Raw genomic sequence first — 21,896 nt, forward strand, 5'->3', positions numbered from 1 at the left:
GTCTGAAATGCAGAAATGGAGGAATATTAATAAATGAAATGAAGTTAAGGAGACAAAACATGAAATATCTCAGGTTCATCCTGTCTGCAATCACATAAAAGTCAAAGTAAATGTAAGGAACACTGCACTTTTATTTTATTTGCATTTTCCATACTGTCCCAACTTTTTCTGATTTGGGGTTGTAGATCTCAAGCCACAAAAGGGTGGGCACCCCTGGTGTAAGTATTTAAAAAAACACAGTTTTAACAGTTTTAAATGGCCATTCCTACTTTAATTTTTATTATTTTTCCTTTAAATGTTACATGTGTCACATAACCCATCTGTTGCTTTAGTGCTTTAGGAAAAAACATTGTATTTAATTTTTTAAGGCAGAAAGATGATATGTTTACAGACTTCAAACAAAAAGCATTTGATTTCCTTAGAGACCCAAACTGTCCTTTGACTGTCATCTAAAATGTAGGTATTTCCACACACACACACACACACACACACACACACACACACACACACACACAGAATGTCAAAACAAAAACACCTACACATGGAAGGTGTAAGCAGCTTTGGGACTTGATATGACATGAGAGTTCATCATCAAAACCCACCATGGGGACGCAAGAATAGGGAGGTCACACAAAACAACCACGTCGTACTCAGATTCAGAGCTTACAGAGTGGATAATGGTCTTAGGAATATAAAAGCACATGAAACTCACACACACAGTGTCTCACAGCTAAAATAAAAGACTACACAAGGTGACACATGCAGCATTATGAGTCAGGCTGGAGGACCCATCTTTTATAAAGAAACAAAGTCAAATAACGTAAGCTGCAGAAAAGGCGACGAGATGTGAGAATGAAATGTGATTAAAAAAAGTGTGTCAACCTTTTAGAAGATGAGCTTTATCATCACATTTTAAATAGATTCCTTTATTCCTATTCATATTACAGAAAATGAATATGATGTATATATCCATGTGCACTACCCACCTTGTCAGCAGCAGCTAGCAGGTCATCAGCCATCTTGTCCAGGTTGGGTGCTTTGCCAGTGTAGATGAAGCACATCATCTCTTTGAACACTTCTGGTTCCACATCATTAATCTCTACACGGTTCTGCAAAACAATAAAGCTACATTAACATCTATAAAACTATTCTAATCAGGGGGGGGGGGGGGCAGCTCTGTTAGTGGCTTAGTACTCATTTTTAACTGAATAATTAAGAGCATAATGATACACTCAGCTCACAGTTCAACTTAGTAAATTTAGTTCAGGTTCACAGGTAGAAAAAGTAGATAGATGGATGGATAGATGGATGGAAAAGTACATAGATGGATAGATAGATAATAGATGGATAGAATGATGGATGGATAGATGGATGAATATATGAATGGATGGATAGCTAGATAATAGATGGATAGATGGATAGATTGATGGATGGATAAATGGATGGATAGATGGATGGATAGATGGATGGATGGATAGATGGATGGATGGATGGATGGATGGATGGATAGATGGATGGATAGATGGATGAATATATGAATGGATGGATAGATAGATGATAGATAGATGGATAAATGGATAGATAGATGGATAGATGGATGGATGGATGGATAGATAGATGGATAGATAGATGGATAGATGAATGGATGGATAGATAGATGGATGGATGGATGGATAAATGGATAGATAGATGGATAGATGGATGGATGGATGGATAGATAGATGGATGGACGGATAGATGGATGGATAGATAGATAGATAGATAGATAGATAGATAGATAGATAGATAGATAGATAGATAGATAGATAGATAGACGGATGGACGGATGGATAAATGAATGGATGGATGGATGGATGGACGGACGGATAGATAGATAGATGATAGATTAATTAATGCTGTTAACAACTCTAATTACAGGTGTATATACATAATAATAATACAAATCAGACTACTGCGCATACATTTTAAATGTATTTGATTTCCCAAAACATGTTAATGGCCATTCTTTAATTGCAGTTATTTAATGCGTACATACATCAATCGAGCATAACATTATGACCACCTTCCTAACTGACTGGTGTGCAACTATGCAGCCCCATACGCAACAAACTGTGATGCACTGTGCATTCGGACACCTTTCTTATCAGAACCAGCATTAACTTTTTCAGCAATTTGAGCTACAGTAGCTCGTCTCTTGGATGGGACCACACGGGCCAGCCTTCGGTCCTTACGTGCATCAATGAGCCTTGGCCGCCCATGACCCTGTCGCCGGTTTACCACTGTTCCTTCCTTGGACCACTTTTGATAGATACTGACCACTGCAGACTGGGAACACCCCACAAGAGCTGCATTTTTGGAAATGCTCTGACCCAGTCGTCTAGCCATCACAATTTGGCCCTTGTCTAACTCATTAACTTTGAGGATTAAATTCCCACCCACTAACAGGTGCTGTGATGAAGAGATAATCAGTGGTATTCACTTCACCTGTCAGTGGTCATAATGTTATGCCTAGTCGATGTACATGTGGCTAATTAATCCAGAAGCCTCCTGCATTGGTAGCAAATACCCTCACCCTGCTGAAAAGACTAAAAAGCCCATGCAACATGGTCTGGGAAACAATAAACCCCAGTTAAAAGATCCTTGTATTTACTATGGTCTGCTACTAAGTCAACACACAAGGCAATCCAGAAATTAGTCTCACACAAAGTAAATCTCAGAATGGTAGGAAAAGTTCACAATCCCCTTATACGGCTTAAACATCATTGTTCCCCCAAGTACACCCAAATAAAAGCTTAATACACTTGCAAAACAAGGACATTATACATTATCTACTAAACAAAAAAACAGAGCAACACAATGTATGCCTTCTTTAATGCTGGTTAATATTAAAAAAATTAATTTTACATTTTCCATCTCTCTTGCCTCCAGAAATTCTATACTAAGGGCTCTTTATCGCTTGCTGCTGTGCTAACAGCAACCAAACGCCAATTCTAGACTCGGCTGGAGAACCAATTACAGCTTTGTTATACCGAAACCATGGTGAACCACCCAACACCACTAAGGTCAAAGCAATAAAACACGGCATTAAACACACACACAGACACACACACTTACTGTGACTAAGCAAAAAAAGGGGGAAAAAATATATGAAGCCCACAAATCTAAATTATGTTTACAGTCCTGTTAAAAAAGAAAAAGGTCAAGCCAAAGCTTTAGACTTTCAGTCATTTATCAACAGCACACTCCGCCACTACTTTCATCAAAACGTGTCTCTTTAACAACAGGCTTGGGATTTTAACAGATTCTAAGCTTAGCAATTACAGAATTAGTAGTGACTACTTAATTATTAATAGTTCTACAATTACTGACTGTAGTCAATCTGTTTCTCTGCATGCTTTGTTAGCCCCCTTTCATGCTGTTCTTCAATGGTCAAGACACTCCCAGGACCACTACAGAGCAGGTATTATTCAGGTGAATCATTCTCAGCACTGCAGTGACACTGACATGGTGGTGGTATGTTAGTGTGTGTTGTGCTGGTATGAGTGGATCAGACACAGCAATGCTGATGGAGTTTTTAAACACCTTACTGTCCCTGCTGGACTGAGAATAGTCCACCAACCAAAAACATCCAACCAACAGTGTCCCGTGGGCAGCGTCCTGTGACCACTCATGAAGGTCTAGAAGTTGACCAATTCAAACAGCAGCAATAGATGAGTGATCGTCTCTGACTTTACATCTACAAGGTGGACCAACTAGGTAGGAGTGTCTAATAGAGTGGACAGTGAGTGGACACGGTATGTAAAAACTCCAGCAGCGCTGCTGTGTCTGATCCACTCGTACCAGCACAACACACACTAACACACCACCACCATGTCAGTGTCACTGCAGTGCTGAGAATGATCCACCACCTAAATAATACCTGCTCTGTGGTGGTCCTGTGGGGGTCCTGACCATTGAAGAACAGGGTGAAAGAAGGCTAAAAAGGTATGTAGAGAAACAGATGGACTACAGTCAGTAATTGTAGAACTACAAAGTGCTTCTATATGGTCAGTGAAGCTGATAAAATGGACAGTGAGTTTAGAAACAAGGAGGTGGTTTTAATGTTATGGCTGATCAGTGTATAACTACTGGTTTTAAAGCCATTTAAAAAATGTTAAGTAAAAACCAGTCAGCATTCTACTGTGAGTATACAGATACATCAGATAATAATACACTTTCCAGACATGGATTGCTCTGCAAGGTCGACCCCCTATGATTTCTGCATCATGGATTTAAGGCTCTATGTATACTCTTATCAACTACGACTCTTCAGGACAATGGAAAACAAATGTGAAAGCATTCTTTTTTCAGCACCATGATCTCTTTTCAATTGAAACAACACTTGCCAGATATAATGTAGGGCAGCAAGACTCCTTGAAAGGAGTAAGCTCAGAGTCTAGATAAAAATAGTATGATTAGTCTATGCTATAATAGAAAAACTCAAACCAGAGGTCCTATATAAACAGCACACTAGATCAGAATCAAATTCTTTATTCACCAAGTTGCAGATGTACAACGATTTCTCTTGGTGCAGGTGTCAACATGAGTTAAATCCAATAAAAATGTATATATACTATGTATAAACGTATAATAGAAGTAAATAATAGACAGCACACAATACAACTTCAAGTAAAAGGATGTGCAATGGATATACAACTCAACGTCCCCTAAACTCAAAATCTTTGAAACTCAGCAACCTTTGTCAAGAAATTTGTACCCTTAAACTCAACATTTCCCTTAAACTTAACATGTGTGCGACTGCTGCTTTGTTCAGCGCTCGGCTGAGCGGTGCGACAAAACGTCATCAAAGTGTGAATATGAGATGAATCTGCATTTGTGTGGAATAACCGTCAAATTCATTCTGATACTTCACATGTATCTGTCTTCAGCTGGATTTCATCGTTTCATTTTTAAACTTGTGTTACAGTTCGAGGTTCTGAGAAATTGTGGGAATCAGCTTTTCTGAGAGTCTAAAACGCTTATGGGACAGTGGTAGCCTAGTGGGTAGAGCTTTGGGCTATCAACCGGAAGATTGGCGGTTCAAATCCAGGCTCTGCTATGCAGCCACTGTTGGGTCCTTGAGCAAGGCCCTTAACCCTGTGTGCTCCAGGGGCGCCGTACAATGGCTGACCCTGCACTCTGACCCCAGCTTCCAAAACAAGCTGGGATATGCGAAGAAAGAATTTCATTGTACTGTACACCTGTATATGTACAGTAGTGTTCAAAAAAATAGCAGTGATTTTAAAAAAGTGAATAAAGCACAAAATCATTATAATAACTTTTATTTCCATAAATGCAAATGCACTGAAAATACTACACTTTCAATTCTAAATCAAAACATTAACAAAATTTTGCCAGTTTGTGTTCATCCTTTACAGAAAGTTAAGAAAAATGAATATTAGGCTGTTCAAAAAAATAGCAGTGCCAGCATTTTTCATTAAAAACTCAAAAAAATTATCTATAACATGAAAAAATGTTTGAGGTTTCACTTTACTTTAAATTACTGCACTAATATTTAGTGGCAAAACAATTGTTTCTGAGATCTGTGTTGCATGGAGTCGACCAACTTCTGGCACCTCTGAACAGGTATTCCAGTCCAGGATGATCAGACTACATTCCACAGTTCTTCTGCAATTTTGGGTTTTGCCTCAGATATCAGAACACAAGTTCTCTATGGGATTGAAGTCAGGGGATTGGGCTGGTCACTCTATTACCTCAGTCTTGTTTGTCTGTAACCAAGATGTTTTGGGTCACTGTCATGTTGAAACACCCATTTTAAGGACATTTCTTCTTCGACATAGGGCAACATGATCTCCTCAAGTATTCTGATATATTTAAACTGATCCATGATCCCTCGTATGCGATAAATAGGCGTAACACCATGGTATGAGAAACATCCCCATATCATCATTTTGTACCACCATGCTTTACTGTCTTCACAGTGAACTTTGGCTTGAATTCAGTGCTCGATGGTCGTCTGATATACTGTCTACAGCCACTAGACCCAAAAAGAACAATTTTGCTTTCACCAGTCCACAAAATGTTGAGCCGTTTCTCTTTGGACCAGTCAATGTGTTCCTTGGTAAATCTGAACCCATTCAGGACTTGTCTTTTTCTTTACAACGGGACTTTGCAAGGAGTTCTTGCTGGTAAATTGGCTTCACTTAATCATCTTCTGTACTTACTGGTAACTTCAGATGTTCCTAATTCTTTCTGGAGGTGATCATTGGCTAAGTATTTGCCATTTTGGCTATTCTTCGATCCATTTGAACAGTAGTTCCACGCTTCCTTCCGTATCTTTCAGGTTTTGGTTGTCACTTCAAGGCATTTGAGATCATTTTAGCTGAGCAGCCTATAATTTGCTGCACTTCTCTGTATGTTTTTCCCTCTACTATCAACTTTTTAATCAAAGTACGCTGTTCATCAGAACAATGTCTGGAACAACCCATTTTTCCCAGTATTTCAGAAGGAAATGTGCTATGACCAAGCTGTGCAATATTTGCCACCCTCCTAAATTAAATAAGGGCCAAATTTTACACCCGTTCTTCTGCAGAATGAATGATTTCACCAATTGAACTCCTCACTGCTATTATATTGAACAAGCCCCTTTCGATCAATGCTTCAATTACTCAGAATGAGTGGAATGCATGTCCTAATTGTTGGGTTTGTTTTGTTTTCATTACTCTACTACACTTTAAAGTAAATTTTTTGCTATGTAGAAATAGCATTTCTACTAAAAACAGTGATTTATCAGGTTAATGGTGTTGGACTGCTATTTTTTGAACACCACTGTATATGTGACAAATAAAGTATATCTTCTTCTTCTTCATTGTTAAAAAAAGCTTGATGTGACAATGTATTAAAAGAACAATGCAGAAACACTAAACTTTTCTTAATTATTACTGCTCATAAGTTTTATCCACTAATTAAGAAACATAAGAAAACAATAAAAAAGTAAAGGTAAAGTGCAGGTTTTATTTTTTTATTTAATTAATTTTTTAACTGTTTTTAATTGTATTTCAGTGGTTTTTATATTATATTTGTGTTATTTTCAGTGTATAAGTGTCAAAAACAACCCCATTATGTTACAATGGCCTAAAATATATGCAGTTTCACAGGACCATGGAACGCATTACTAGGTTTTCCATACATCCTTATGGAACAAAAATACCTTAAAACTCGACGCCTTTTAAACTCAACACCACTCCCAGAACCAACTGACGCTGAGTTTCAAGGTACCACCACATATTCACGGCAGGAAAGGCAGGTAATTCTCATATTTCAGTTTATAGTACTTGTCAAGTGTTGTTCTTTAGATGCACTCTTTTAGACCAATTTCTTTCTAAAAACTTGAGGACTCTTTTTATTTTGGCTTGATTAAAGATTTTTCTCATAGTCTTGGGTATTGCTATAGATTGTCGTTGCTATAAGTATTTAAAACATTCAGCTAGTATATGGTTGATTAAATCAAATATATGGCAGGTATCACAGAGTGGAGGAGCTTCCCCTAATACAAGATGTATGTGTGTTAACCGTATGTGTCCAGTGCAGAATCTGTATTAAACCACATGATCAATACGGGCTGTTTTTTTTTCTGGCTCTGTTTCTATTTAGGGAAATGTCCGGACACATTTTATAAAGTTTATTTTCGCTTTATGTGTTCCACTCTATTTGCCACAAATTTTTAATGTAGGCAGATATTAGTTGTTTGGCATCTGATGGGTAACAAATGGGTAACAAAGTGCATATGTGCACTGACTTCAGTAAACAAAAAACAAAAAAAGAGGCACTTGAACAGAAGGATTGGGTCATGGTATATACAATGGTTACGTATGTACAGCAAGTGTAAATAAATTGCTTGTGCTGCAGATGGATGTGAGAAGGGTCCTTGTTTAGGATGATGGCCAGGGCAAAGAAGCTGTGGAGGATGATGAGGGTCCGAGATTTAAAGCTCTCACTCTTAGTGTCTGGTGAGATGGAAACCACTGGAAAACAAAGTGACCAGGGTGTGAGGGGTCGGCCATGATTATTCACACCCTCTTCCTCATTCTAGACTAGTAAAGATCTTTTAGGGTGGAGAGCCGACAGCCAAAGATTTTCTCTGCACATCATGCTGTATGCTTGGTATGCTTGGAGCCTAACCAGACAGAGGTGAGGATGTGATGATGAAATCTATTATTGCAGTGTAGAATTGGACGAGCAGTGCTTGAGGCAGCCCAAATTTTTTTGAGCGCTGCTGGGCTTTCTAGAAAACTGCTGTGCTGGGTCTGTCCCATTTGGGATTCTGTTTTATGGTGGTGCCCAGAATTTGTAACACCCAGCTCTGCTGACTGTGCAGCTGTGTATTTCCAGTGGAGACAGTGGAATGGGTTTCTTTCTGAAACCGATGATCATCGCTACAGTTTTTTTTGTGTTTTTATGTTCAGGTTGTTAGCTCCATACTATGACACCAGCCGTGTTATTTCCTCGTGGTACGTGGACCAACAAGGATAGTGTCATCTGCAAACTTGACAGGTTTAACAGATTCACTGTTAGAAGTGCAGTCACTGAAGTACAGAGAGTAAAGCAGGGAAAAGAGCACACATCCCTGTGGAACACCAATGCTGAGGCAGAGAGGGTCTGAAATTTGGTTTGTTTCCTTTTAGACAAAAAGTTAGCAGATGGGGGAACATCAAGCTGCTAAAGTTTTTCCAGTAGAAGTTAAAGAAAGTGTTAAATGCAGAAATAAAGTCTACAAACAGCACATGGGTGTTGGTGTTAGGGCTGTCCAAGTGTTGCTGGACTAAATGCTACACAAAGTCATGATTTATAGGAAAAATTAAACCTGTTCTGTAAAGCTGGTTTGGTTTATACTAGGGCTGTCGAAGTTAACGCGATAATAACGCATTAACGCGACCTCAATTTAACGCGATTAAAAAAATTAGTGCCATTAACGCAAATTCTAGTTCATGTTGACACTTGACTGGTAGAACAAACGTTTTAATGTCGGACTTGCCACCGTTTTTCATTTGCGGTTTGTTAACATAATGTAACCGATCGTGGTAGTGATGCACTTGCATAATAAAGAAATAAATACACGCTATATTCACAAGTTGTCGGGAGCAGAACACTTTATTACACTTAATTAACTTCTTCTTCTGTACCGAATACCGGAAAGCTGAGTCGAGCACGTTAGTTCATGAACTATGGAAGCCCCAAAGGGTCAAAACACACTCACTTCGTGTAGAAACGTCCATCAAACCATCGTCACGATACAACCACAGACAAGTCTGATACAATAACTACGCCTTATCCCACCTAAAGCACCGCTGATCTACAATGTTTGCTGATGGAGAAATTCTAACCTACAATCTGACATTTACTGCCTAGTATGTGAGTGAATAAACTCCCTTACAGTTTTCTCTTGTCCCAGCAGTTTTTAACATAAGTACATTTAGCATAAAATGTGTTCACCATTTTAATTGTAACATTTCACTTAAAAATCCTTGTTTTCTATAACATTTACACAGATTTTTTTTTAATGCGATTAATCGCGATTAACTATATGAAATTCTGAGATTAATCGCGATTAAAATTTTTAATCGTTTGACAGCCCTAGTTTATACACAATGTAACCTTCCAAACACTTTACCACTGTGCCACTCAAACACCAGGTAAAATGCAAATACAGTGGTACCTTGAAACTCAATGTCAATTTGTTCTGGCAGTGGCGTTGAGTTTAAAAGGCATTGAGTTTTAAGGTATTTTTTCCCATTAGGATGTATGGGAAACCTGTTAATGTGTTTCATGGTCCCGTGTTTTTGACACTTACAAAAAATACAATAAAACCTGCACTTTTACTTCTTTATTGTTTTCTTATACTTCTTAATTAGTGGAGAGAACTTACAAACAGTAATAATTAAGAGAGGTTTAGTGTTTCTATGTCGTTCTTTTTATACATTAAGTTACATTATTTTTTTTAATGATTAGACTCTCAGAAAAGCTGATTTTCACAATTTCTCAGAACCCTGAGCCATAACACAAGTTTAAAAGTGAAACAGAAAAAAAAATCCAGCTAAACACAGATACATGTGGAGCTTTCAGAGTGGATTTGACGGTTATTCCACACAAATGCAGATTTGTCTCATGTTCGCAAGACGTTTTACTGCACCGCTGAACAAAACAGGCATTGCACACACGTTGAGTTTAAGGGAAACGTTGAGTTTAAGGGTACGGATTTCTCGACGAAGGGTGTTGAGTTTCAAAGATTTTGAGTTTTTTGATTTTTGAATTTTTGAGTTCAGTTACAAGGTACCACTGTAATTGTGATTAATGATTACACTTATTGACTTATTGATTTTTATTTCATATAAATATTATATTAATTACAAAAAGCCTTAACAAATACAACTGGTAATCAACAAAACAAATTTAGCCAGTCTGTAGAATAAAGGCCTTGACTGATAAAACAGTTTAAACTATTCCATTAATTATAGTAAATAACCTGGTGTTTGTCAATGCTTTATTAATTAGGATTGTGTACCAATTCATAATCGGCACTAATAACTGTAATTAGGCTATTATGTGACAATAATTGTGATAAACATACAAAACATACGAAATTTCATTAAAAGTCTTGCAGTATAGTATAAAATAAAATGTATCATTCTTAGAGCACAGACAGACAGAAAAATACACAGAAGGGAGAACAATGTCCACTACTGCCCAAATCTGTCAAGTTTGAGCTTCCCAGCAAAAATTGGAAAAGCCTTCGAAACTGTTTCTCAGGAGCCAGATCTACAAATCCCAAACGCAAGCACATCTTGTAAGCGAAAAAAGGCATGATGAAACTCTGAGAAACAGAGAACTGGGTAAAAATGAAAGGAAAAAAGGTGAAGTGACCCAGGATGTTATGTTAGTAAGGAAAAAATAGAGAAAACACTGAAGTGAAAGTGACTTCTGGAAGTGTGTCACTATTAGGAAGATGCTTGTTAAAATAACTAGTAAAACCTGATGGTGTGTGTCTATCTATCTATCTATCTATCTATCTATCTATCTATCTATCTATCTATCTATCTATATCTATATATATATATATATATATATATATATATATATATATATATATACATACATACATACATACATACGATCACCTTCCTAACATTGTTTTGGTCCCTGACCCGTCAAAGCATGTGCTGTGGTATCTGGCACCAAGATGTTAGCAGCAGATCCTTTAACTCCTGTAAGTCGCGAGCTGGGGTCTCCATGGATTGGACTTTTTTTTCCAGCACACTCCACAGATGCTCGATTGGATTGAGATCTGGGGAATTTGGAGGCCAAGTGAACACCTCAAACTCATTGCTGTGCTCCTCAAACCATTACTGAACCATTTTTGGCACTTTGTGGCAGGGTACATTATCCTGCTGAAAGAGGCCACAACCATCAGGGAATAGTTTCCATGAAAGGGTGTACATGGTCTTCAACAATGGTTAGGTAGGTGGTACGTGTCAAAATAACATCCTCATGTATGGCAGGACCCAAGGTTTCCCAGCAGAACATTACCCAAAGCATCACACTGCCCCCGCTGACTTGCCTTCTTCCCATAGAGCATCCTGGTGCCATGTGTTCCCCAGGTAAGTGACGCACACACACCCGGCCATCCACGTGATGTAAAAGAAAACGTGATCCATCAGACCAGGCCACCTTCTTCCATTGCTCCGTGGTCCAGTTCCAACGCTCACGTGCCCATTGTTGGCGCTTTCGGCAGTGGACTGGGCATGGGCACCCTGACTAGTCTGCGGCTTTGCAGCCCCATACACAACAAACTGTGTATTCTCACACCTTTCTATCAGAACCAGCATTAACTTCTTCAGCAATCTGAGCTACAGTAGCTCGTCTGTTGGATCGGACCACGCAGGCCAGCCTTCGCTCCCCATGTTCATCAGTGAGCCTTGGCGCATTGGCGACCCTGTCGCTGGTTTACCACTGTTCCTTCCTTGGACCACGTTTGATAGATACTGACCACTGCAGACCGGGAACACCCCACCAGTTTTGGAGATGCTCTGACCCAGTCGTCTAGCCATCACAATTTGGCCCGTGTCAAACAAATTTTTTACACATTAACTTTGAGGATAAAATTTTTACTTGCTGCCTAATATATTCCACCCACTACCAGGTGCTGTGATAAAGACATTGAAGAGATAATCAGTTATTCACTTCACCTGTCAGTGGTCATAATGTTATGCCTAGTGGGTGACCATTTCTAAATCAATCTCTAACTTCCCAACTATAATTATTTTAAGCTGTAAGCACAGAAAACCCCTGTCATTTACAAATTTACATCTATTCCTTAATCACAGACTTACACTCACAAACTGACAAATAATAAAGTGCAAATCATTTAGCAGATTTAAAGGAAAGCCGCTAAAAAACCAACCAATTTAGTAACCACAATCCTAAACTACATTCCACAAGATCTTAGTGGAAGATTACACACCATGTAACATGCCATGCAACTTGACAGATGTACACCAACCAGGCACAACATTATGACCACTGACAGGTGAAGTGAATAACACTGATTATCTCTTCATCACGGCACCTGTTAGTGGGTGGGATATATTAGGCAGCAAGTGAACATTTTATCCTCAATTTGATGTGTTAGAAGCAGGAAAAAAGGGCAAGCGTAAGGATTCGAGCAAGTTTGACAAGGGCCAAATTGTGATGCTAGACGACTGGGTCAGAGCATCTCCAAAACCGCAGCTCTTTTGGGGTGTTCCTGGTCTGCAGTATCTATCAAAAGTGGTCCAAGGAAGGAACAGTGATAAACTGGCGACAGGGTCATGGGCAGCCAAGGCTCATTGATGCACGTGGGGAGCGAAGGCTGCACTGTAACAAATTGCTGTAGTTTTTACAGTAAAATCGTACAGTAAATTACTGTTTAACGCTTTTCCATGGTTATACTGTAGAACGCAAAGCATTTTGGGTCATAATGTGCTTACAACTGCCAGCTGTAAATTAAGCAGTAAAATATGAGCAAAAAACAAGCGGTTATTTTGCCCGCTGTAAAATCGCAAAATTCCGAGGATTTACTGCTGTGTCGTGAGTTTCTTGCTGCCTCTATCAGCCATTCAGACAAGTAACGGAGAGCTTTGTAAGTATAAACACCCTTTTTTTTTTTTTTTTACGCACCAATAGCGTGACCAAGTTGAAAATACTAAACATTTAGTACTTTTATAAAACTAGCGCTAGCAACCTGTGGCAATACAGTCACTTTGGGATATGTGCAAACTGCATACCAACAAAGGTAACGTAAAAAAACTATTGGTAATAGTCACACATTTATTAGTAAGTCAAATCTTGCAGGTTAAAGAAGGTATAAATCTTAATGCTATTGTTTGTGTTTTAAAAGACTGGCTACACTAAAGAAGTAGCTCTATACTGACTACTTAGTATTTTACTTATTTACTATTTTGCTAAGTTCAAACTTTGACTGCATTCCTTTATTTATGATGTTTAAGTAAACAGCATCAAAGTAATGAGCTGTTTAATTTACTATTTTTAAGTTTAAATATTCGTTTTAGACTTGAAATAAGCAATATAAATTTGCAAGTTGTGTGAAAACGAATGTAATACTCTTCTTGCCTTTACCCAGCACTTGAAAGTGCATAAAAATGCACCAAATCCACCCGACCTACTGTACTGGTACCATGCATTGTTCTTCTGCTAATGGCATACTTTAAGGAGAAGTCTGATGGACTGATTTTTGAAGTTGATGTAGGTATTAATTTGATTTGCTTTTACTTAGTGAAGATATATGAGCTTAAACTCTAATTCTAAGACTGCTTGTATTTATTCCAGAATGAATCTCAAACTGTGTCAGTAATTTAAGTCTATATATATATATCTTGTGTTTTAGGCCATAGACACACCGGCCACTTTCTTTGCCAGACTCTCCAAGACTGATTTTTCAAGGTAGTGAACTAATGTATTATTTTGGCATAAAGGGAAACATTTTTTTAAACTGGGTCCTATTTTCTCATTGTTTTGGGTTAATATTTTTACTAGGGACAAAAATTATCAGTTGATTCAGTGTTTATTTAAAACGTCAAACTTCCATTTTGCACTGATAATAACATTATAAACCGGTCTGTGGCAAAAAGTGGTTTATTTTGATGTTTTGTAACATTCTCTAGCAGTATTGTTGATTCAACTCAACATTAAATTTATTATTTTTGTCTCTAAAAATATGAATCCAAAATTTTTAGAAAATAGGGTTCGGATCTGGTTGTTTTCCTTTAAATATTTGCTTGGTCTTATTAAAGGTATTAATTAGGGATGTCCCGATCAAGTTTTTTTGTTCCCGATCCCTATCCCGATCTTTAATTTTGATCCCGATCCGATACCGATTCTCAAACCGATACTTTTATTTTCTAGATATTGTCTAGATAAGAACTAGATAACACTGTTTACACAGTGCACACTTCAAGTACATTACAGTTATTCAAATTAATCCAATGTATATGTTTAACAACTGAATAGCTCTGCAGTGCTGTAGGAAAAAAATTGCCTGCATCCAAGCTATTGCTTAATATTATTTTACAAAATAAAAGTAAACAAACCTAGTGCAGCATTGTAGTAAAAATGAAGTGAGATAATTACAGTTTCACTTTGAACTTTATATTCAAAGAACATAATTCTGTTTAATGCAGTGATACACTAAAAATGCTTAACTTGAATATAAAAAAACAAATAAGTTACTTAACAGCATTACAGTAAAACCTGAATACCAAAATAAAATGGAAAGTCACTCTTTTGTTATGAAGGAAAGCCAGTTCTTAAAGTGCTTGTATTGTGACAATGGTTTGATGGACGGGTCTACGCAAAGTGAGTGTGTTTTGACCCTTTGGGGCTTCCATAGTGCATGGGATAGCGTGCTCGGCTCTGGCTGTCCGCTATTCGGAACAGAATAAGTTAATAAAGTGTTTTGCTCCCGACAATTTGTGAATATACCGTGTATTTTATTTCTTTATTAAGCAAGTGCATCACTACGACGCTCGGTTACATAACTAAGCCAATCAGAGAGCTTGATACTGAGATGTCGTTCAGTCTTGTAACACGTAAACTCGTAAAAGCTGTATGTTATGGTCCTGAAGTTTTCATACTCGGATTAAAAGTTATTGTTTTGATCCTCGACTCACACACCATATAAACAGTAAAATTCTACAGTAATGAACGCAGCTCTGCTCCTACCGCCTCGTGAAACGCTCACATTACAGACATTACACTTCACTGTTGGACTCGTTTCACTTTCCAATTTAAAGTATTTCCACACAGCGGACATGCTGACGTAAAACAAAAGATCGGGTTATGATCGGCATTAGTAAAGCCGATTTCCGATCAGTTAAAAATGCCTTGTTTGGCCCCGATCCCGATCTGTGAGATCGGATCGGGACATCCCTAGTATTAATATGCATAAATGTTTATTAATTTAAGGTGAAATAATGACTTCAGTGAAGTGGATGATTAGTACTGAGGGGCAGATGGTCATGTCTTCACATTCCAACTTTGCAGCAGGCCTGGCAGGTTTGTTTGACTCATTCTATAATTTCAACCTGGAATACCTTATGCACCCTTGAATTCATCCAAAGGTAAATTATGGTTTTTATGCGTGGATATACTGTGAAATACAGCTCTCAGTATTCACAGATCAGTTAATTAATTTGAAACAAAACCTAATACATAGTACCACAGAGCAATGTTTCAATCATAATTATAAAAATTACGTGTATTGCATATTACGATCATTGGTAGCAATCTAGAATGCATTTCTGTGAAACAAATCTCTGAGCAGAAACTAAAATTGTTTAGATTTTTAAACCTTTTTCAAATTATTTAACTTTTTTGTAAGGCTACAAAGTATAGATGTAAGTAACTTTAAAGTAGCATTAAAAGTCTGCATTATAACATCTTTTTGTGTGATATTTCCAGGTGCTTCGTGGGGATTAACCCAACCACTGGCTCCAAGAACTCTGCTGAAAAGGTTATCAGCAAAAAAAGTGGCAAAGTAGTGGAGAAAAAGAAACACTCAATGAATGCTAATGTTTGCAGTCTTCTAAGAAAACTAATGGATTTTGACTGGCTATCCATGTAAGTTTAATGAAAATGTTTTGACCACAGCAGAGATAGGCCTACAACTTTTTTGCCAATAACTTACTGTAAAATTTACAATACATTTTTTACAGTGTGGCCCGTGTGGTCCGATCCAACAGATGAGCTACTGTAGCTCAAATTGCTGAAGAAGTTAATGCTGGTTCTGATAGAAAGGTGTCAGAATACACAGTGCATCACAGTTTGTTGCGTATAGGAGAGCAAAAGGGGGACGAACACAATATTAAGAAGGTGGTCATAATGGTATGCCTTTTCAGTGTATAGCTTGGTTATATATTAACTCATGATACAAACTTTTTTTTTAATCCAGCTACAATAAGTCAAGATTTAAAATCATCTTACTGTACAAGTTTCTGACGTTTTATAGAGGCATGTAAATACTCCTTCCTAAAAAAGAGGTTACTAAAGCAGTTTCTCACTGCTGAATGAATAAATGGAATAGTACTTATACTATTACGAAGCAAACAAGTCTGAGGGAGGCCCCGTGTCTCTCAGTGCTTCTGACAGCATGGGAGCTTTGTTGCGGCCTTTGAAGTGTAATGAGAGGATAAAAGCTAGACAAGGCAACCGAGAGTCATTGAGAAACGGAAGGGAAAAGAGAGAGGGTGGAAAAAGACGAAAGGACAAAACTGTCTAACTCACCTTTTTGCTTTCTTCCATTTCATGTTCAAACATGGCACCAAAAACTGGAGAACGAGCTGAAGGAGAGAAACAATATATAAATAATTATATCGACATTTATAAACAGAAATATCACAAGCATAATACAAGCCTCGTCTTTCTAGCCACAGATATTCTGCTGATCCAAACGGCTAAAGAGTTAAAGTTTTGTTTCATCACTACATAGAAATATGTCCCAGAACTCTGAAGGCCTGTTTAAAGTCACTGACCCTTCTTGTGCTTCTTGATCACAAATAGCAGGCATCGTAGAGTCCAGCCATTAAGTCAGTTGTTGATTGTTAAGTGATCATCTTATGGTTGCCACTAACACCTTTGTCCCAGATGTCAAACTTTGCTTTACCAAAGTTATGGAATGGCCCAGCCAGAACTTATACCATCTAACTGAAAATCTGTGAGTGACCTGACCAGGAGACAAAGACTTCTAAAATTTGCTTTAACAAATACCTTTAATTTAAAGGTATCAATGCTGCTTAGCCTTATTACGAATTTCAATTAAATTATATTAGCACACTTTTGGTCAAAGTCTAGCCAGCTGTAAATCTATAATGTTACAGATGGTGTTAAAGACTGGGTTGAAAAAACACCGGGGGCCTGGTGAATGAGACTACACGATCAGGCTTGAGCAGTATGACCAGGGCCTGCCATCTGCTTGTACCTTAAATTAACTTATTAAGGGGAAACAGAGAACAGATGAACAGAATCTAAATCATCCCCAGCAGATACGATTCATATGGGACCTACATCCATATGTTCAAACACAACCTTAAACAAGAGCAAAAAAAAAAAAAATGTTTTGTTATAAGACTAATGTTAGTTCAGCACTTCTACACAGATAAGCCGAAAACACCCACTGTTCTGACATTTTAAGAATGCCAGGTGAGGTCTGGCACATTAGATCAAATACTCAGCTCATCCCACCTCAGCAAAAACAAGGTGGAGGCATAACCAGGAACACTGCCTCAACTGGGCAAGCTGGCTATTAAAATGCAAGGGATGAAAGGAAGAAAATTACCTTATTAATTGTACAACTTTTAAATTAGCTATAATAATTTTAGGAAAACCTACTAGGAAATGTTGTATAAAGAAAAACAGAATTTGGTGTCAAGTCAAATTTATTTGTATAGCACTTTTTACAATAGACATTGTTCCAAAGCAAGTTTACAGAGTCCAGGACCAACAGACCAAAAACCCCTGTTAAGTAAGCCAAGGACGACAGAGGCAAAGAAAATCTTCCTTAACATTACAAGAAGAAACCTTGAGAGGAACCAGACTCAGCAGGGACCTCATCCTTCTTGGTGGTCTGGAATATAATTTGAATTAATAGGATTCACACAAATCAGACCTACAAATTTAAACTAAAAGTTATAATTAGTGGACAAAAAAGGAATTGGACTTCTTTATTATTTAGTCCAGTCTGTGAAAAATCTGTGTGTCTGCAACACATTTCAAAATAAGGCAAAATAAGAGTAAAAAATTGAAGAATATTCAAGTTACCATGTTTCACAATAAGCAGGTAAATTGGTAACAGGTGAGGGAATCATGAATGGGTATAAAAGGAGGATCTACCAAAGAATGAGTCTGTATGGCCACTCAGGTGGTGCAGCGGTATAAACACACGCAAGCACACCAGAGCTGGGATCTCGAATACATCGTATCGAGTCTCGGCTCTGCCTGCCGGCTAAGCTGAGCAGCCACATGAACAACGATTGGCCTGTTGTTCAAATAGGAGTGGGATATTGAGCCGGATAGGGACTCTCTCATGGCTGATGCAACTACGACCTCTGCTGGCTGATTGATGGCGCCTACACAGAGACGGGGAGAGAGTGTGGATCAGGGTGTGTCTCTCCATACACAGGGCTGGTCCGCAGCTGATCTTGCATACGGCTGCTGCCCACGTGTCGGAGGGGGCGTGGGTTAGCTTCGTTCACCTAAGTCGGAGCCGGGGCCGGCATTAGTGGAGAGGAAGCATGACGCAATCGGACAATTGGACGCGCTAAAAGTCGGGAGAAAAAAGGAGAGAAAAGAGTTCTCTTTGCCAAAGATGAAAAAGACCATCCAGACTGTTATCAGCAAAAGGTGTAAAAGCCAACATCTGTCAAGGTATGGGGTGCATCCCACTGCCACAGATGCATATCTTGAAATTTTAGAGAGACACATGCTGCCATCAAGGCAAAGTCTTTTCCTAAAAAAAAGTCGATGATAATTTCAGCAAGACGATGCCAGGCCTCATTCTGTATGTGCTACAACCGTATACACAGAATACAAGTGCTTGACTGGCCTGCCTGCAGATCAGATCTGTCTCCTGTTGAAAATGTATGGTGCAGCATGAAGAGAATTAAATAACAGCAACAGTGGACTCTTGAGCAGCTAAAGTTTCAAATCAAGCAGGAATGGACAAAAATTCCACCTTAAAAGCTGAAACAATTAGTGTCCTCAGTTCCCAAACCATTAAAAGTCTCATTAATGAGAAAGGTGATGGAACACCGGGGTAAACACGCCTTTGTCCAGATCTTTTTGAAGTGCGTTGCAGGCATTAAATTGTAAATGTGTTATATTTACAAAATACAAAAAGTTAATCACTGAAAACAGAATTTTTTTTCATTCGATTTCTCTGTTTAATTTTTTTGGAGGTTTGTAGATGTTAGTGACAGATAGCTCAGATCTTCCTGTGAAAGCCATTATGACGTGTTACCTGCTAGCTCTCACTTTTAGTTATGCTGTATTAATTAGGGATGCTGGAGTCTCATGCTATTTTACGATGATTTCACATCACATTTTAACTACATTTTTTTTTTTTTACCACAAGGTGGTTCAGATGGAAACCTGTTTACCTACCTGAGGTTGAAGCCTGCTAGTCAAGACTGCTCTGTTAACAATGCTGCTCCTGCTAGATATGATGGGAGACCTGGTGTGTTGCACCGAAAATGTCAAAACTTACTATGGACTTTTTCATAGACTGGTCTAAATGATGAACTTCAATTGCTTGTTTATTATTTGTACTAGTTATAACTTTTAGTTAAAAAAATAATTTTATATATGTATAATTTGTGTAAATCTAATTCATTCAAATTATTCTGGTTCCTCTCAAAGTTTCTTCATGTAATTTTAAGGGAGTTTTTCTTTCCCACTGTCGCCCTAGGCTCGCTCGACAGGGGTTTTTGGTCTGTTGGTCCTGGATTCTGTAAAGTTGCTTCGAGACAATGTCTACTCTAAAAAGCGCTATACAAATAAATTTGACTTGACGATGTTTACATTGTGTGTCTGGCATGTCCCTTTGTGAGATATATGCATACCTGCAAGGTGGGATATCAATGTTTTAATGTCCAGGTTAATCAGTGTTGGAACGAGCACATTTTGTAAGTCATTCTAAATAATAATGTCTGCTAAATCACTTTTTTAGAACCCTATTGGACAGTTTAGAACATCACATTAGCCAGGACCTCTTGCACTTCATAGATGTGTGTTTGTGTGTGTTACCTGCCAAGATGGCTTTGTGTGCCTGGAACTCCTGACCAGCGACGCAAAGCGAGCAGTCGGTGAACCGTGAGTGTTCCCATAATCCTCCAAGCTCGTCAGCCAGCCGGCAGTCCGGAACCTTCACCATGTTCATCGTGTTCTGACCAGAGATATTTACAGAGTCCTGGACCACACTCACCTACACACAAAAAAGAGCAAGATAAATACAGTTGTATAGGCTTACAGAGCCTGTTTTAAATATACTCATATTATATTCAGAGATGATTTTATAAGCTACATCTACCTAATACATGAACTTTGTGAGTGTACAATTACTGACTGTAGCCTATCTGTTGCTCTGTATATTCTGTCTCCCAACTGGTACCCTGTTTATCAATCAAAAGATGTTTATCAATCCAGATGTTCTTCGGATGGTGGACAAATCTGACTAAATGTGTCACTAATCCAGCCTCACCGTGCTCCCGGAGCTCATGTGTATGTGGCACACCCCTGTCTCCAGGAGAACAAGTTTGAGGTGGATTTGTCCTGACCATTGAAGAACAGGGTGAAAGCAGGCTAACAAAGCATCCAGAGAAACAGATGGACTACAGTCAGTAATTGTAGAACTACAAGGTGCTCCTATATGGTACAGTGGGGCCAAAAAGTATTTAGTCAGCCACGGATTGTGCAAGTTCTCCTACTTAGAAAGATGAGAGAGGTCTGTAATTTTCATCATAGGTCCACTTCAACTATGAGAGACAAAATGAGAAAAAAAAATCCAGGAAATCACATTATAGAATTTATTTGTCAATTATGGTGGAAAATAAGTATTTGGTCACCCACAAACAAGCAAGATTTCTGGCTCTCACAGACCTGTAACTTCTTCTTTAAGAAGCTCTTCTGTCCTCCACTCGTTACCTGTATTAATGGCACCTGTTTTACCTCGTTATCTGTATAAAAGACACCTGTCCACAGCCTCAAACAGTCAAGACTCCAAACTCAACCATGGCCAAGACCAAAAAGCTGTCGAAGGACACCAGGAAGAAAATTGTAGACCTGCACCAGGCTGGGAAGAGTGAATCTACAATAGGCAAGCAGGTTGGTGTGAATAAATCAACTGTGGGAGCAATTGTAAGAAAATGGAAGACATACAAGACGATTGATAATCTCCCTCGATCTGGGGCCCCACGCAAGATCTCATCCCATGGGGTCAAAATGATCATGAGAATGGTGAGCAAAAATCCCAGAACTACACGGAGGGACCTGATGAATGACCTGCAGAGAGCTGGGACCAAAGTAACAAAGGCTACCATCAGTAACACACTACGCCGAGAGGGACTCAAATCCTGCAGTGCCAGGCGTGTCCCCCTGCTTAAGCCAGTACATGTCCAGGCCCGTCTGAAGTTTGCCAGAGAGCATATGGATGATCCAGAAGAGGATTGGGAGAATATCATGTGGTCAGATGAAACCAAAATGGAACTTTTTGGTAAAAACTCAACTCGTCGTGTTTGGAGGAAGAAGAATGCTGAGTTGCATCCCAAGAACACCATACCTACTGTGAAGCATGG

At 38.5% G+C, this 21,896-nt stretch overlaps 1 protein-coding gene across 1 annotated transcript in view; it reads right to left on the reverse strand.

Moving 5' to 3' along the window:
- The window catches only part of spop (speckle type BTB/POZ protein), a 213,257-nt gene that overhangs the window by 10,610 nt on the left and 180,751 nt on the right, over positions 1-21,896 (reverse strand). The window contains exons 7-9 of the mRNA XM_063018506.1: positions 20,350-20,527; positions 16,834-16,889; positions 987-1,109 (exon numbers count right to left, since the gene is read on the reverse strand). Coding sequence (XP_062874576.1) covers positions 987-1,109; positions 16,834-16,889; positions 20,350-20,527 — 357 coding nt within the window. The remainder of the gene's footprint in view (positions 1-986; positions 1,110-16,833; positions 16,890-20,349; positions 20,528-21,896) is intronic.

This window comes from Trichomycterus rosablanca, chromosome 22 (genome assembly GCF_030014385.1).
Source record: "Trichomycterus rosablanca isolate fTriRos1 chromosome 22, fTriRos1.hap1, whole genome shotgun sequence".
Classification (NCBI taxonomy): domain Eukaryota; kingdom Metazoa; phylum Chordata; class Actinopteri; order Siluriformes; family Trichomycteridae; genus Trichomycterus; species Trichomycterus rosablanca.